A 17,742-nucleotide genomic window follows, 5' to 3' on the forward strand; every position below is an offset into this window, starting at 1 on the left:
AATAGCAACGAGTAACAGTTATCCTAATTGGCACATTCGTCCCATACCTGCAGCTATTCATCATCATTGTTGAATATCATCCGGCAGCAATGAAGAAGCACTGGCTAAAACACAGTGACATTAAATTGGGACGTTCTCCTCAAGTCTCCAGCTGGTGACAAGCAAGACATCTGTAAAAACTGATTACTAGCACAAGGAGACAGATGCTGTTCAATCCATGGCATGCAGGTCCATTAGAAAAATAGTGAGGCATGGGAGATAAGTCAGGTGTTGAATGCTGGCTCAGTTGATTTAGAATGCAGTCAGCAAGTGACATGGGCTAGTGGAAGAATAAAGGGTCTTCGTCCTCACTCACTGCAATGTGAAGGCACTGAGAATGGATGCTTCCAGTGACCAGTGAAGAGATAAAATCTCCAAGCTGACATCTCTGCATTAACTGTTTTTGGGATGTGATATTTGTACATCTGGTCTTTTTACCAAATAAAGCCAGACGGCGAGCAGTTTCAGTCCTTGCCTTATGTCTAGTGACTGGGAACTGGCATTCTAGAATCCTTTACCTACTTCCCATCCCATAACACCAGCTCCCACCTTAGCTTCTTTGCCACTGCATTACCCATTAGCGGTGAGCTCACAGTACAGTCCAGGGACTTGAATCTGCCCCATTCTGTATGACTTGTTATCTTTGGTCACCTTGGTTTCGGGAAGCCTAATGACCGACGTACAACAATACTGTTTCAGATTATGTTGACTTGACATCTTTTGTGGTAGAATTTGGCAAGAATCTTCACAGAAGGGAAGACTTTTAGTTACATTTATTTCTTGCCTTGGGGGCTCTGGATGGTGTATTGTGAATGCATTTAAGCTGCAGTACACAGGTTTCTCAGGGAACCAATGGATGTGGGGCGTGGGTAGGAAGGTTCAGCCATGATTGTACTGAATGTTATAACAGGCTTGACAGTCCACTTCTGCTCTTAGCTTTCATGTTCATGATGCTCCTGCACAGCTGTCAAAGTGACCAGTGCTAGTATAACCACTCCCTCAAAATAGGAAATGGAGCTTGACAATCTACTCGTTGAGACTCCAGATCTTCATTGTTCCCGATGCATTGGGTTCTCAGCTTCATTTGTCCTCTTGAGATAAGGATCGATTCTCAACTTTCGATAGTTTCATTTTTGGGCCACCAGTTGAGCTGCCCTGGAAAGCCCACGACATTACAGAAAGCACCAGTGTCTACCTGTGTCCCTTCACAAACACTCGATGCTGTCTGTCTCGAACCATCATTCCAACAGTCACAAACCACTGACCATCTTTTAGCTCCGATGCCAAGTTGCTGTACCGTACAGAATTATCAGCTGACATCTCTCCGGTAAGCAGTTTACAGACCCGCTTTGTGTCTTTCTAGGTAAACGCCCATGTGTGTAGTTGTTCTGTGACTAGCAGTTATAGCACTCCATTCCCTACACTGTGGATTTGCTGTCTTATCTTTTGAGTGGAGCCCTCCATAGTACTTGCATCCCACCCTTGATCTTTCTGCTGACTCTTCTGCAAATATTTCTTCCTTGCCTTCCAATATCTTACATGCAAACATTTGAATCAGGAGCAGAACTCAACCTCTCAGCCCATCAAGCCCGCTCCACCATTCAATGAAATCATGGCTGATCTGATGACCCCACATTCCCACCTACCCTCAATGACCTTTCACCCCTTTGCTTATCAAGAACCTATCCACCCTGCAATAAAAACATTCAAAGACTCTGCTTTCACCACCTTTCAAGGCAACAAATTCGAAAAGACTCGCCCCGTCTAAGAGGAAGAAAATTGTCCTCGCCTCTGTATTAAATAATCAATCCTTTCCTTTTGAAAACAGTCACTTCCAGTTTGAGATTCTCCCAGAATAGAAAACGCCCTTTCACATCCAGCCTGGGTGAAGATCCCCTCAGGATCTCAGGTTTCAATCAAGTCACCTCCTCTTTCTAAACTCCAGTGGATACAGGCTTACCCTGTCCAACCTTTCTGCCACCCATTTCAAGTTTTAGTTTGGTAAACTGCTTCCAGTGCATTCATATCCCTCCTAGATAAAGAGCCCAAAACTGTGACACAATATTTTGTTGGGGTCGCATGAATATCCTGCTTAATTGAGGTCAGAAATCACAACGCATCAGGTTATAACCAACAGGTTTATTTGAAAACACAAGCTTTCGGTTCAGGCGTTAGGGAGAGACAGGATTTATAAGTAAAAGATCAAACGGTCACACCACTGATAAGGACGTTTTAAACGAACCCCAAGATGTTATTAAATCTTTAATCTGTTAGGAGGTTTTAATTAATTAATATGTATGCGTAAATCCCCGAATTCCTTTCAAATCACTGTCCTGAGAGAACTAAAGATTTTATCAGTGTAAAGAAGAGGTGACATTTTAGGTCAGACAATGCATGTTAGGTGTGAGTCACAAACATAATGTGAGCTGCTGATGTTGGAGTCAGAGATAACACAGTGTGGAGCTACAGGAACACAGCAGGCCAGGCAGCATCAGAGGAGCAGGTAAGTTGATGTTTGGGGTCAGAATTTCTGAACAAGGATCCCGACCTGAACTGTCAACTTTCCTGTGCCTCTGATGCTGCCTGGCTTGCTGTGTTCCTGTAGCTCCACACTGTGTTGTCTATGTTAGGTGTGAGGCCTTGTTTAGAATCTGTCTGTGTTTTGGTTTTGAGTCAGACTGATTTTATTTCTAAAGTAAGAATTAATAAAACGCCACATCGACTGACTGTCTATAAATTGCATGTTTTTTCAACAAAATAGAATGTAATGCAAATTCATCCCACAGACTCACATAGGTGTGTGTGTGAGTGAGAGAGAGAGAGAGACAGTAAGTGGGGGAACGAGTGAGTGTGTGTGTGTGATGGGAGGACAGAGAGAGTCAGTGTGTGTGAGGGGAGGAGTGAGAGTGAGTGTGAGAGAGGGGGGGAGAGAGAGAAAAAGTGCATGTGTGTGTGTATGTGAGTGACAGCGAGAGAGACAGAGACAGTAAGTGGGGGAACGAGTGTGTGTGTGTGTGTGTGTGTGTGTGTGTGTGTGTGAGAGAGAGAGAGAGAGAGAGAGAGAGATAGATAGATAGTGAGATAGTGCAGTGGAGGGCACCTGTAGTGTGACATGAACCCAAAATCCCAGTTGAGGCCGTCCTCGTGGGTACCAAACTTGGCTATCAGCCTCTGCTTGAGAACTCTGTGTTCTGCAGACACACATATAAACCTGTGTGGTGAATCTGTATTTGCAGATACATTCTACTTTGTTCAAAAAACACACAATTTATAGACAGTCAATGTGGCATTTTATTAATTCCTACAAGTCCAAGTAAATCACATCCACTGGTTAGCTCAATCAACTAATAATTACATTGTCAAAAATTAACAATAGATTTTGTCAAGCATGATATCCTTGTTGTAAATCCACGTTGACTCTGTCCAGTCCTATCAACTGTTTCCAACTGCTCTGCTATTAAATCATTTATAATGGACTCTAGCATTTTTCCTACCAATCAGGAATAGGGAAAAACAGGGTTTCCACACTTACTTGTTCAGTCTTTTTATTCAATTCTGTAGCTGACTTGTTTTCTTATGAAAATGCTCTCTCATATGTCCTTTCAGTTGCAGGAAGTGGAAAATTCACAGCCACTCTGACTGACCTCGCATTTCAAAGTTGCTAACTGACATTTTAAAACTGTCTTGGTATTTTAAAGTTGTTGCCTCTTTTACAGCTCTGAAAATTCCATCAATCACAGCTTCACTTTTCAGCCATTGTGCTCCAAGTAATTCAGTTAATGACTGCCAACACTAAAGGGGAAGCCAGTCACAGCAGAGGAGGTGGTGATGATAACTAAAGTGTGCTCGCCAGAACAGTACACACAACTGGCTTTCTCCAAACTGACAGCACAGCACTCATTCAGTACCACCATACAGTCAGCCTAGATTCAGCACTTAAATCTTTTAATCAGCAAATGAAACGAAACCCTTCTGATTCAAGATGTGACAGTGTTACTCACTGTGAGAGTACTACCCACTCAGGGGAGGGAACAGCGTTGTTGTATTATGACTGGACTACCAATCCAGAGAGCTGGGCAATGTTCTGGGAGCTGGGGTTCAGAATCCACTGCAGGTAGTTCTGCTATACTGTGTCTTTTGTTAACGCAAATTGGCTGTAATGCGATTGATGAATGGGTGGATGCTGTTTGGATAACACAAATTTTCTGCCATACAGGTATAGCGATTCCCCTATAGTGCAATTTTCTATAGCACGGTCATGCAAGAACACAACTATTTCATTAAAGGAGACCTATAATGTATTTAATAAAAACACCTGGAATTAAGACTTTAACAATGGCCATGAAGCCATTGCCAATTGTCAGAAAAACCCATCTTGTTCACTAATGTCCTTTAGGAAGGAAATCTGTCGTCCTCACCTGGTCTGGCCTACATGTGACTCCAGGCTGACAGCAATGTGGTTGATTCTTAACTGCCCTCTGGGCAATAAATGTCAGCTTTATCAGCAATGCCCTCATCTCAAAAATGAACATTAATACAAGAAGCTATACCTGTCACCTAAGGTCCCAGGATAGTCAGCAGGGGATGGTTTGCATTTCTGGCTCAGCACGTTAACACAGAGCATTAAGTGAGTCAAGGAGACTTACCCTGGCTGCTGCTGGGTAGGGAGCTTGGGGGATGGGCGTTATCCCCAATTTGTTCTGCATTGCAGTCGCTGAAACGATCTGTGCTGAAGACATGGCGGCCATATTCTGCAGGGCTTTGTCTTTTGAGGCTTGATCCTTTGGAAATAAAGAAAGCTGGATGAGCAAAGCCAGGCGGAAGGACAAAATGGATACAAAGAAGAGCATGGGCAGTGAATCTGAAGAGAAGCAAAGGTGTCAGAGAACAGACAGTGGGAATGAGTGGTTAAAGCAGCCAAGTTATCTTGCATGAAGCTCAGTTAGTTGGCCGTGCACATTTCACCCACCTAACGGTATCATGGCACATCACCCTGGACCCAAGAAAATCAATCCTTTTCCAGCAGTCAGGGAATGGTTTGTCCCATTTGAAAAATAAGGCTCACTTTTTGGCTGATTGACATTCGGGGCAGGACAGCGAGAAAGACCCCAATATGCTTTCTCTCAGTATAGCGGATTAACGACTTCTGTTCAGCGAGGGAGGAGAAACCATCCTCTCAGGGTTTTTCTAGTGACTAGTGAATTCCAACAGTGAATGAGTGGAACTGTAAACAGCTAATCTTCAGCCAGCTCCATTACAGATAACAGGAAGGTACGGTGCAGGAGACTATAGAAAGTTAATAAAATCAGCAAAATATCATTCTTATGTTGACTGCAAGCTTTAAACTGTCTCTTTTTAAAAAAAAGACTTGATGGCTTTTGGGACCTTTAATGATTCACAGTCATTTGCTTCCATTGCAGACTTCAGAGCCCCTTTAGCAACTCACTTCAAAATGGAATGTCCATGCTGTGACCACTCAACGCTCAAAACTGGTTTTGAAACAGTCCTGAACATGACAGCAGCAACGATTGGTCAGGGTTCATTTCCTTCCTTCACTTTCCCCGAGGACATGTTCCACCACTTGCAGGAACCCTAGCTTAGGCCAATCAGGATTCTCAAGTGACAAGAGGGTTTCGGTTCCCGCACAGATCAAAAACACCGATTGGAGTCACATCACGGAACACACAGCAGTGAGGCAGATAGTGACAGTACAGTGAGCAGTGAAGAGGCATGTTAGTTATTGCACGAGTTTGGAAGCCCTCAAGACATGGGAGATAAAGCCTTGTTGTAGGCTTTGATCATATTTAGATAGCAGGACCATGTGCAAAAACATTTGATGAGGATGAAGTAGGCTATTTCATGGAGACACCAGAGCTGAGAACAGATCCCACCAGGAAAGCCTGAAGTAAATTATGATAAGTCCAATTATTGCTCACCATGTTGTATTATCAGAATGACTAAATGGTATTGTTTATAGCTTGTAAATGGCACTAGCTACATTTCGCAAACTACTTAGGTTCTAGGATACAAACTGTATTCCATGGTTAATCTCCTATCTGCTAATCTCACAAATATTATTGCCTTCACCCCAAATTACTGGCAAGTGCTGAGACAGTAGAGGCAACAGTGAAGGATTTACTATTGAGTATTTATCCGAAGGCTCCTGATGTGTGCCAAGGCCCACTTGGAAATGATTGGAGGAGCGTTACTGGGGAAATGTTTGGGCCCCCATGAGTTGGACCAATCCACCTCAACATGACAGAATAGGAATGGTCACTCACTTTGCAAAGTGCTTTTCATGAAATGAGTTTGAAAAGTTCTTAATTCAGTCACAACTGAGCAGATTGCTGCCCATCTCTTTTCGAAAGATGACAAAGGGTAGTTGGCAGAGCAAAGTAAGTGTCACACTGGTGCATTCAAGAGGGTCGCCTTCCAGGTTTATAAACACAGTATTGAAGCAGCTGGAAGTCAGGCTTTGCTGAAATATCTTTTGCACAACTGGACAGTGCTGACACCTGAGCTTTGAATATGGCAAAGCGTTCCCTTTCCCTCAAGTGAATACCTTCACCTCAAGGAGTAAAGCAAGAAAAAATAATGTTGAAATCGGTGCAAAAAAAAGGGAGTGAGGCTGTGGCACAGGGCAAGTTATCACATAAAAACTATTTTCACTTTAGCAGTTTGAAAAGCAGAGAAGGTGCAAGGTTATTTCCATTGTAATACAATACTATACAGGAACTGTGATCATAGCCTTTGCGTATAACAATGATGATTACAGGTACAGGAAGGTGCCAAACATCACGCACCAGTATATTTCCACCTACATCATTAGTTGTTTACAAACTGTGAAATTTCTAAATCCTTCCAGGTCTAATAAAAAGGTCATGAAACTGAAAGATTAACTCAGTTCCTTTTTCTCGTCTCCTTGCCCACACATTGCCTGAAACTCCTGATTGCTTCCGATTCCTGCTCTCGGCCTTCCTCCTGTACTTGGGGCTGATAAAACGAGTTGGGAGGGAGAACTTTACCTTCTGAAGCACAGTCGCAGTCTGGAGCCAATCCTGCCACACACTAATTAAAAAAAAGACTGCAGACTACCAGAATTATGAAAAAAATGTTGAATCATGGTTCACCTTCTGCTGTCTTAGTAAAGTAAAATTCATTTCAGTAAAATACTAACTTACTCCCAAGAATGCTTCAAATTTACATAACTTTGGAATATTGTAATCACTCTTACAGCACACAAGCATCGACAGTCATCTCTCTTCTCCTGAATATTCCAGATATTTTCTAACTAGAGATGCTATTATGCACTTCTAGAACAAATGGGACTTGAACACAGATCCCCAAAGCAGAGATTGGATACTATCACTGTGTTACAGCAATCCTCTCCCTTAGAGATCCCTAGGTTCAGTTCTTGCTTTCCAGACCTCAGTTTCAATTATTACTTAAACCAGTCACCTCTGGACTGCACCACACTGTCAAGGGCTTTACAGTGAGAAAACTGAGTGTAGGATACAGGAAAATCCAAATTGCTATTAGCACTGTTGGGAAATATACATTCAAACCGTAGCAAAATTGTCAAAGATGGGGGGATTTGTACAATAAAGAACTTGTTCGATAAATCAAACAGGATGGTTTTAAGTTCAATTTCTACGTTGTGCTGAATTAACATATAACTAAAGGGAATACTAAATACTTAGGCCCCCTAGTGGCAACAGCAGAATATTTCCTTCTGTACCAATGTGATACCGCCAACCGCCCTCATGTAGTTGAACAGCACTGCGAGCTTAGGGTCATTTTAGGAATAATTCCACTCTCTTCATTAGGACTACCTTCAGGAGCCAATTGGGAAGCAGTTCAGTTAGGTTTGCATTAAAAGGGAAATCTGAAATAATGGCATTATGTTATTTGCTAATTTTATTAGTGTAAGGATTATGATACCTGTTATTGGTTAGAAACAGGGTTATGCTATGCTCATACTCTAGTGAGTAGCCATGAATTGACAGTTCAGTCCAATGGAACAATACTCTGCTTTAAAGAGAAAATATAAGCCTCAGATTTGGATTCTCTTAAAGAGAAACTTCACTCGCTGATTATCAACGAGCCTTCCTAAGTGGAGAAGAATGTCTTATTATTCAGCAATCTCTATAAGGATTGGATCCTCATCAAATGATCCTTTGCATTAATAACCAGAATCTTTGGGGGCTGTCGCTAGATTAGCAGGATGTTTATACATTTAAAACCTTGTTGAATCTACACCTTGTAATTCCAACAGGATCAATAAAGATACTGGTGAGGATAGTTATCTATAACTAGGAAAGTGAAGATCAAGATAAGAGGGTAATGAAATGATTGCCATGAGGATGGTATTGTGAAAGAGAAGCCTGGTTGTGAAAAGTGGTGATGAGTGGAGAAATACACTGACTTCACTTTGAAATTGGGTAAGCATTTCTTGTTTTCTCTCACTAAACTTGTTATAATTGGGGCTGAGAGTGGTGTGGGCAAGGTCCCTTTTAAAAATGAGCCTCTCACCAAAATCTTTACTTATTTCCAAACCAAATATTGCAGGAGCCAGCAGGCTTTTGGATCTAAATTGTAAGCCTATTGTCCATGAACCACAACTCTGAAATGATATTCTGCATTTATAACTTAATGCAGATTGTACCTCCCTTCCAAAGTTTGTCATCAATTCCAGCATATCCTTTCAACCACTAAATTTAGATTAATTTCTCCTAAGACTATATTTATTCAAACAGTTCCAAAGGTTTCTCTACACTACTTGACTTTGATGTCTATAATACTTTTAACTCTGCTAAAAGAACTGCTTTTGTCCTTTCATGCCTGTTGTGTGTGTCTTTTTGTTCTACTATCATGGCTTTAAGTAAACTGTTCTACCTTTATCCTCTCTACACCTGTAATGTTGTGTTTCCCATTGCTTTCATCCTGTTCCATCCTTCCCACATACTGAAGGTGCACCTCTGGAGAACTGGTTATGATCACCCAATACTGATATCAGTTTAACATCCTACGACATATCATTCACCAGTCAAGCCAGTGATATTTCTGTTGCTCACTCATTTGCTTTGAGACTAATTCTACTCAAGGACTTCCATTTGTTTTTTGTCTATTTACAGGCATAGGATAAACAGCCAAGATCAAATAAATTATCTCTTCCAGCCCAGGTTAAGTTGATGATTTTCTTGGGACTTGTTCACTGCTCGGTAGTACTTTATTCTGTAAAAGGCAAACCTAGAATTAATTGCTTTTTCAATCCTATCGGGGTGATTGGAATGGAACTTCTGAGTTTTCCAGCCACCTTTAATGAAATGGACTATTTGGTAGTCCTTTGCAACTGCAAAGTAATTGTTCCAATTGAATTAAAATAAAACACTGGGAATAGAAACAACTTGCTGTATATCTATTAAATGGGGACGCATTTGAGAAAGTAACTCCCAGGCTGGAGTTAGGAGTCAGTTACGTAGGTCAGTGAAGTTGTCCATGATACTTTGCAAATGGTTTGGTCTTAAAGCAATCTTAGAAGCAGCCTGGGCAGGAGAGGGTTAACAAGAACCATGCACAAGCATGCACACAGAAATGGACAATATAATTCATTAGATACTTACCACATTCATTGCCTGGATTCAAGAAAAGCACATCATTAATGGGATTGAACACAGTTTTCATTCAGTTAATCACAACAGTGAAACCTGCCCAGGTCACCTTGTTTCAACAACTCTGCCCCAACAAGTCAGTTGTTCAAAGGACCTTAGCTATGGAAATTGACTCAAAGTGAGTGTGTACCTTGATGGAGCAGAGACCTGAAAATACGGCCAAGACATTTGGTCATAGCCCTTGTTTAAGAGTAAAGGGTGCTTATGTTCTGATTACACTTGTTTGAATCAGTTTTGTGCTTTAATTGATGGTACTAATTCATGTTTGCTTGGATCTAACAGAAGTATACTTAATGTAAAGTTTGCCTTTTATATCATTCATTGCCTGCTCCTATTCGTTAATCATTACTCCCAAATATTACCATGTTTAGACAATGGGTTGTCAAAAATCATGGGCATTCCTGGTAATAAATGATGCTACGCTCCATAAAGGACAAGTTATTGTGGTACAACGGGAGAGCGAATAATCCAATCACAGTTTTTCATTTTAACGTTTAAAGATTTAGTGGCTAATTTTCTTTTTTAAATCCTCAATGTTCTTATCTCTGTGCTGTTTTAAAAGATGGAATGAAGTAGATTTTGTTAGCTTGTAGCAGATTTAGAGTACAAATGACTTTGCTATCAAATCTCCTTCAACATGTACAATTAATACATTTTTCCTTCTTCTGAATAATATTGTATGATGCTGTTTTTGAATGAGTTCTTAGTGATTACTAGTGAAAGGCCATTAGAAAGATAAAGTGACCTGCTGATTGATGTGGTCCATGACACACCCCGTAAGTTATAGGAACAAAATAAGGCCATTCCACCCATTGAGTCTGCTTCGCCATTCAATCATTGGCTGATGTGTTTCTCAGCCCCACTCTCCTGCATTCTCCCCATAACCTCTGACCCGTTTACTAATCAAAATCTTCAAGGACTAAGTGGCTTTAGTTGTTGAGGGAAACTTGTTAAGGAATAGCTGTGTGTTTGAAGGTGAAAATTTCTAAGCAGGTTTCAATCAACAGGCAAAACAAAATGCAATCAATGGTGAGAGAACTTTCGATTGACACATGCATTATATATTATCTTTCAGAGTTCCATTAATTCAGTTCAAATACTTTTTTTTTGAAAACTAGCCAGAGTTGAGTGAAAAATTAAAAAGCCGGGAGCTGGCTAGACCAAAGTGGGGACTGACTAACTCCAAAGCACAGCTCTTCCGAACTCATCCCAGTTTCTCCAAGCAGACCATTATGTACACTGCACGGTAAGCTCATCAAGCTTAAAGCAGAGGTAGTCACAGTCAGTCTATGTGCTTTCTGGGTACCAGTCTTTTGGATGAAAAGTACACTCTGCAATTCTTTCAGAACCTCAGTTCGGCCACTTAAGAATTATAGAATCCCTACAGTGTGGAAACAGGCCAATTGGCCCAACAAGTCCTCACAGATCTTCTGAAGACCATCCCATCCAGACCCGTTCCCCCTACCTTATCCTTGCATTTCCCATAGCTAGTGCACCTAACCTACATATCCCTTAACACTACGGGTAATTTAGCACGGCCAATCCAACTACCCTACTCATCTTTGGACTATGGGAGGGAAGCAGAATACCTGGAGGAAACCCACACAGACACAAGGAGAATGTGCAAACTCCATGCAGATGGTCGCTTGAGGTGGGAACTGAACCAGGTTCCCTGGCGCCACAAGGCAGCATTGCGACCAACTGAACCAACATACCATTCAACAAGAGACTGTAGCACTGTCTTTGAGACTTAGATATGCAGCACTGGTGGTGACTGCCCTGCTAAATGGAATAGATGCAGAACAGATGTAATTGCTCAAATGTGGCGTTCATGAAGTTCTGGGGGCCATCAGCTGCAGCAACACATATCTATTCCCCATCACTAACCTTATGGACTGACAAATCTTCCCTCCTACTCTGCCATTACCATCAATCCAAGGACCAATTTGGTTTAATGAGAAGTGTGAGATGTCTGGACAGAAGCAACACCAGAAATTTCTAACAATGGCATGCCCACCTGGTGAAGGTTACATGCATGCATATCACTAGAATGTGATAGACAGAGATGTGCCATTCCACAACTAATGGATCAGATCAAATCTTTGCAGTCCTTCACTCCATTGTGAATTGTGCTGGGCATTAAACAACTAACTGGGGGAAGAAGGTCCCAAAATATCCTCAATGACAAGGCCACCCAGTCTGAATAAAAGACCAGGCTGAAGCATTTGCAACCATCTTCAGCCAGAAGTTCCCAGTGGATGATCCATCTCAGCAACTTCCAGTGGTCTCCAGCATCACAGATACCAATCATCAGCCAATTTGATTCATTCTTGTGAAGTTAAGAAAAGGTTGAAGGCATTGGATACTGCAAAGGCTACTGTCCCTGACAGTTTTCTGGCAATAATACTGAAGACTTGCTCTAGAACTTGTCACACCCCTAACCAAGCTGTTGCAGTATAGCTACAAAATGGAAAATTGCCCAGGTATTTCCCATACACAAAAAGCAGGACAAATCCAACCTGGCCAATAACCTGCCCCTCAGTTTCCTCTCAATCATCAGTAAAGTGATGGAAGGTGTCAGTAACAGCACTATCAAGCAGCACCTGCTCAGCAATAACCTGCTCAGTGACGCCCAGTTTGGGTTCCGCCAGGGCCACTCAGCTCCTGGCTTCATTATGGCCTTAATTCAAACATGGAAAGAAGAGCTGAATTCCAGAGGTGAGGTGAGATGAGAGTGAGACTGACCACCCCAAGCATTGAGGACACAGTCAAGCAAATGTGGCACCCATAGAACCCCAGCAAAACTGAAGTCATTGGGAATCGGGGTACAAACTCTCCGTCGGTTGGAGTAAAACCTGACCCACAGGAAGATGGTCATGGTTGGTGGAAGTCAGTCATCTTAGCTCCAGGACATCTCTGCAGGAGTTCCTGAGGATTGTGTCCTAGGCCCAACCATCTTTTAGATGCTTCATCTCAAACTTTCTTCCATCAGGAGATCTGAAGTGGGCATGTTCACTGAGTGGTTCTGAACATTTTATATTCATAACTCTCAGATATCGAAGCAGTCTGTGCCAATACATAGTAAGAATAGTGTTTTGGCCTGGGTTGAGGCATAACAGTGATGTCATTAGACTAGTTATCCATAACTCATGAGGACCAAGGCAGTGGTGGGATTTGAATTCAATTAATAAATCAGTGATTGAGACTGTGACAACTACCATTGCTGTAAAAACCCATCTGGTTCACTGATAGGAAATCAGCCTGCTTTCATCAGTCTGCACTATATGTGATTCCAGCCTCACAGCAATGTGCTCAACCCTTAACACGTGTCTGTAATAGCCTAGACAACCAAGGAAATCAGGGATTGGATTAAAATAAAAATGGAAAGAACTGCGGATACGGTAAATCATGAGCAAAAACAGAAGTTTCTGGAAAAGCTCAGCAGGTCTGCCAGCATCTGTGAAGGGTAAAAAAATAACAGTTAACGTTTGAGGTCTGGGTGACCTGAATTTGGAAATAAAGTGTCGGCTTTACCAGTGATGTCCACATCCCAATGAAAGAAGAAAACAAAATCGAGGCAATCATCTTCATACTAGCAGCTGGCTTAAGAGCAGAAAAATGTGAAGATTCACAGAAGGTGTCAGCTCTGCTATTTCTACTCTCACTGGCTAAGATGAAGCAGTGACATGCATGAACTGCTTTCAATCTGGGCTAAGGATGTAATGCGGTCTCCTCCACACTGGAAATACCAAACACACATCGGGTGACCGCTCTGTGGAACCTCCATTCAGATCACCTGACAGGCAATTTTGCACCCTCCTCTCATGCTGACCACTTTGTCAATAGGCTGTGGCACTGCTCAACGTAAGCTTCAACAGCAGCACCCCAGCTTTCCCGAGGTTGAGTCCAGAAGGCCGGCATGTCAGCTTCTGCCGCCCCATAATCTGTTCCACCCCACCCCCCAACCAGTGTGTTTCATTTCCCTTGCAGTTCACAGCACGCCTGCTCCAGGCAGATTCTTTGTTTCTTTCCTTGGCCCATCACCATTCTCTTTAGCTCGGGAGGACTCACATTTCTGTCCCTCAAATGCTCCTGTTGAGCTCCTTTTCATTCCTTGACCCACTTACCTCCTGCCCCTGACATCTCAAACTTTTCTCCGTGACTTTAACTTTAAACATTAACTCTGTTTTTCTCTCCACAGATATTGTGCTGAGCATTTGCAGCACATTTTCTTTGTAAATTTCCGGTGCCCAGCATTCACAGTATGCTGCTTCTCAACTAATGCAGAGAAGCAAATTGGACCATTTTGGACAAGTTGGTGACTGACCCCAAACCTGATGTAAAACAGCACAAACCCCAGGCAGTGTAAAACCTGCTGCATAGTTTGCTCACTTCTAAGGCAATTTGCTTGGCTCAGCAATGGAGGAACTTGCATTTATATCAGCAGCTATCTTAGAAGAAATGGAGCAACCGTTCTTTTTTTGTTAATTCAGTCACTTAGGTCGATGAACAGAGTAGCATTTTTTAATGCACAGCAAGATCCCACAAACAAATGAATAACTAACAGCCAGCAAAGAACAATTGATGACCGGTAGAACCGATCTTGAAATAAATGTTGTGCAAACCAAGGATTAATTGTTTTGCCTTTACCGTCAACATCTCATCTGAAGGATGGCACCCCTAGTGATGCAAGGATCCTTTTTGTAACAAAGTGGAGGATCAGCCTAAATTATGTGGTCAACTGTCTGGATGGGGCAGTGTTTCAACTCATCAGCTTGGTGTCACACAGTTGCTGCAAAGGTCAAGCTCCTAATGTAGCTACTCTGTTGGCTATGGCAAAGGAAGTTCGTGGCTTTTCATGCAGGATTATACTGCCTGCATAGTGGGGAAATTAGTTCCTTTGCATTTATTATTCAAATCTTCAAATATTAATGGCGACGGTCACTACAGACAAGGATGAACAATGATTTTACTCTTCTGTGCAGTGTTCTGAAACTGACTTCATTGCTACCTCTACATGGCAGCTCCTCTCTACCAAGAAATGCTGACGAAAGCCTACACAAAGCTTTGGGCAGCACCGCTGGCTTTTTCCACATTTACAATGACATGCTCCTTGGCGACAGGCCCTATTGCCACTGGGTTTATAAATAAATCCCACTTACCCTGCCACACCCCAGAGGGCACCCATGCCAGGGTTCACAGCTTGGCTGGAAAGATCAGACAAGTTAAAGATGTGATTTGGGGGCGGAGGTGAAGTGGAGAAATAAACTTGTGTGTGTTCAATTGTTTTCTTTAGATTGTAGTTAACATGCAACATCCTAACACTGCCTTGGGGTGCAACCCACGTTCTTTTCAACCCCATTGACGCCTCATTCTTTTCTGACAGTCACAATTGAACCAGAGAAAATAGGAGCACGAGTAGGCCATTCAGCCCTCTGAGCCTGCTCCACCACTTAATATGACCATGGCTCATCATTTGATGCAGTTCTCTGTTCTCGCATTCTTCCCATGCTCTTTTGGTCCCTTTAGCCCTTAGAACGATATCTCATTTCTCCTCGAAAATTGGGGGAGAAAAAAACACATGAAAACTGCAACCAATCTGTTCATAGAATCCCCACATTGTGGAAAGAGGCCATTCAGCCCATCGAATCTTCAGAGCCATTCCAAAGAGCATCCCACCCAGTCCCAACTCCTCCACCATATCCCCGTGACCCTGCAGTGAATGAAATTGTGATTGCTTTGATGCTTATGGTCCTGCGTAGCTAGTTTCTCATGGTGAAGCCCTGATCACTCGTATAAGTGATCCAGTATTCTCCTGAGATACTTGTCATAATAACTGAATTTGGGGCTTCTTCTCTAGAAGAGTAGCAGAAGTACATGTAAAGGGAACCTAGGTAACTATATTTTTATTCATTCATGGCAAGTAGGCATTACGGGCAAGGCTGGTGCTCAGCCCCGGGTTATCCACTGAATGTCCTCCTCAGGTCATTTCAGAGAGTAGCTAAGCGTCAACCACATTCTGTGGGTCTGCCGTCACATTTAGGTCAGACCAGGTGAAGACTGCAGATTTCCTTCCCTGAAGGACATTTGTGAACCAAAATGGCTTTTCACATCTCTTGATTCACAGCTGCTTTCAATTCTCGACTTTACTGCTTGAATTTTAAATTCCACTGGCCGCTGTGGTGAGACTTGGGCCAAGAGCATTAGCCTGGGCTAATGGAACCAGTGACACTACCGCACCCTCACTAGCTCACATGCAGAAGGATGGAATAGAGAGAGCTGTGCTGATAAAATGGGAGGAGGCTCACGCAGGTGAAAGACCTGTGTGTCATGGGATTTGTTGAGAAATTTCCAGGAAAGGCCCAGTTGTGGAATCTAATGACACAGCCTGCATTGAGGCCTCTCAGTAAAGGCGGCCCCAGCTGTCAAAGTTGCTGCTGTTGGAAGTATCCCACTACTTCAGAGACACAGCTGTGGTATTCCTATAACAGCTGGTATTTGCCAAGTGAGATAGTGCCTTGTAAGGCAAATATTGCCCCTTTGACACAGCAGAGTATTTATTGAAACAAGTGTAGTTTTTGTTTATACAAGATAAAGTTACAGGCCAAATAAATCACAGGCAACTGTGTTTGGTTTGTAAAAATAACTCAAACGTAGTGCTTTGAATTGGACATATTAACCCTTTGTGTGCCTTTTTCAGCAATGCCACTTTTGATGCAGTTAGCATCCTTTTTCAAATGGACACTAAGAGTGGGATTAACTGGCGAAGGTAAGAATATTCAAACCCTTAAGGCATTGGTTACCCTGAACTCTGGGAATTCACTTGCTGTTTAGGAAGTGCTTTGTTAAGTTTTGGTGATTTGGAGAGTTTAGAAACAGACATTCAGAGTGGCTGAGTATTGGGTGATAACAGTACCACACAAGACTTGGTGGGACTTTAATGTCATAATGTATATGTTGGATGTCTGACTCCACACCTGGAAAGCAGAACAAATGGGAGTGGGATTCAGGTTGGCCCTGGCACTGGAGTTAGCAGTAGCTAAGTTGGGGTGGGGGGTGTTCTGAGAGCAAAATGATGCGTGCAGACAGGGTCCCAACAGAATGGCAGAACAGCCCAAGTGTATCCTTAGATGGGGAAAGCTTGAGGTTGTTTTGCAACTCCCAGAAGCTGCACTGGAAACCATGTTAAAATGTTTTAGTTGCCTACCAGCCCCGGTTGTGTGGCTCTGCCATGCCCACCACCTGCCAGAGTTCATCAGAGGTCATGGTGTCATCAAGACTGCTGTCAAATTGCTCCTGGATCCAGAAGCCGCATTGCTAAAAGGCTGGCACATGAGAATAAGCCCCAACGAGTGGCTGGCTATTGCTTTAACCTGTTGGTCAGGCAAGATTAAAGTCAGAGCCGAAGAATCCTGCCCACCCGCTTCGTCCAATATGTTTTGAGCCTCCTGTGTCAAAGCTGCATCGCTCATGTCAACCCCCAAGTTTGCAGGAAAGACCCTTAATATTGGGGGCAGGGGTAGATACTGCAGTAGCTCAACAGTTGGTTACGAATTTTAAGGTGCAGGTGAACTGGAAACTAAACATGGCAGGTAGGTGCTGAACCTGGATTATTCAGTGCAACCAATAACATTGGTGTTGGCCATTGCTCTTGTAAAATTTGAAAAGTTCAAATGAAGAAAGCAGTGATTTTATAGATGGTACAAGGTTAATAAACCCACTGCTTACTCTTCTTCCTCTTAGTTAAACCCATTCTGCTGTTTCTGTGGAAATGTCTAAGTTTGAAAGGGACACAATATTTTTTAATGTTAGGAAAAATCAAATCAAAATGTTAGAATCTATTTCTCATTTATAGGGCAGTTCTAAGCCTTTTCTTTTAAGCAGCCATATGCAACAGATTGTATCTTGAATGCTGAGTGAATCTTGGAAGATTTATTGCTTGTTTGAAACTGAGGGTAACCTTTCCATCTTCAAGCTTTTCCAGAGAATCAAATTATGTGGTAAAGTTCAAGGAACAAGCTCTGTTTCAAGC

At 42.5% G+C, this 17,742-nt stretch overlaps 1 protein-coding gene across 2 annotated transcripts in view; it reads right to left on the minus strand.

The window, feature by feature from the left end:
- Positions 1–17,742, minus strand: part of LOC125462770 (transcriptional enhancer factor TEF-5-like) — a 151,943-nt gene that overhangs the window by 35,522 nt on the left and 98,679 nt on the right. For both annotated transcript variants that reach the window (XM_059653472.1, XM_059653471.1), the window contains exon 5: positions 4,686–4,820. In XM_059653472.1, the coding sequence (XP_059509455.1) occupies positions 4,686–4,820 (135 nt within the window). The remainder of the gene's footprint in view (positions 1–4,685; positions 4,821–17,742) is intronic.

The sequence above is a fragment of the Stegostoma tigrinum genome, chromosome 21 (assembly GCF_030684315.1).
Source record: "Stegostoma tigrinum isolate sSteTig4 chromosome 21, sSteTig4.hap1, whole genome shotgun sequence".
Lineage (NCBI taxonomy): Eukaryota > Metazoa > Chordata > Chondrichthyes > Orectolobiformes > Stegostomatidae > Stegostoma > Stegostoma tigrinum.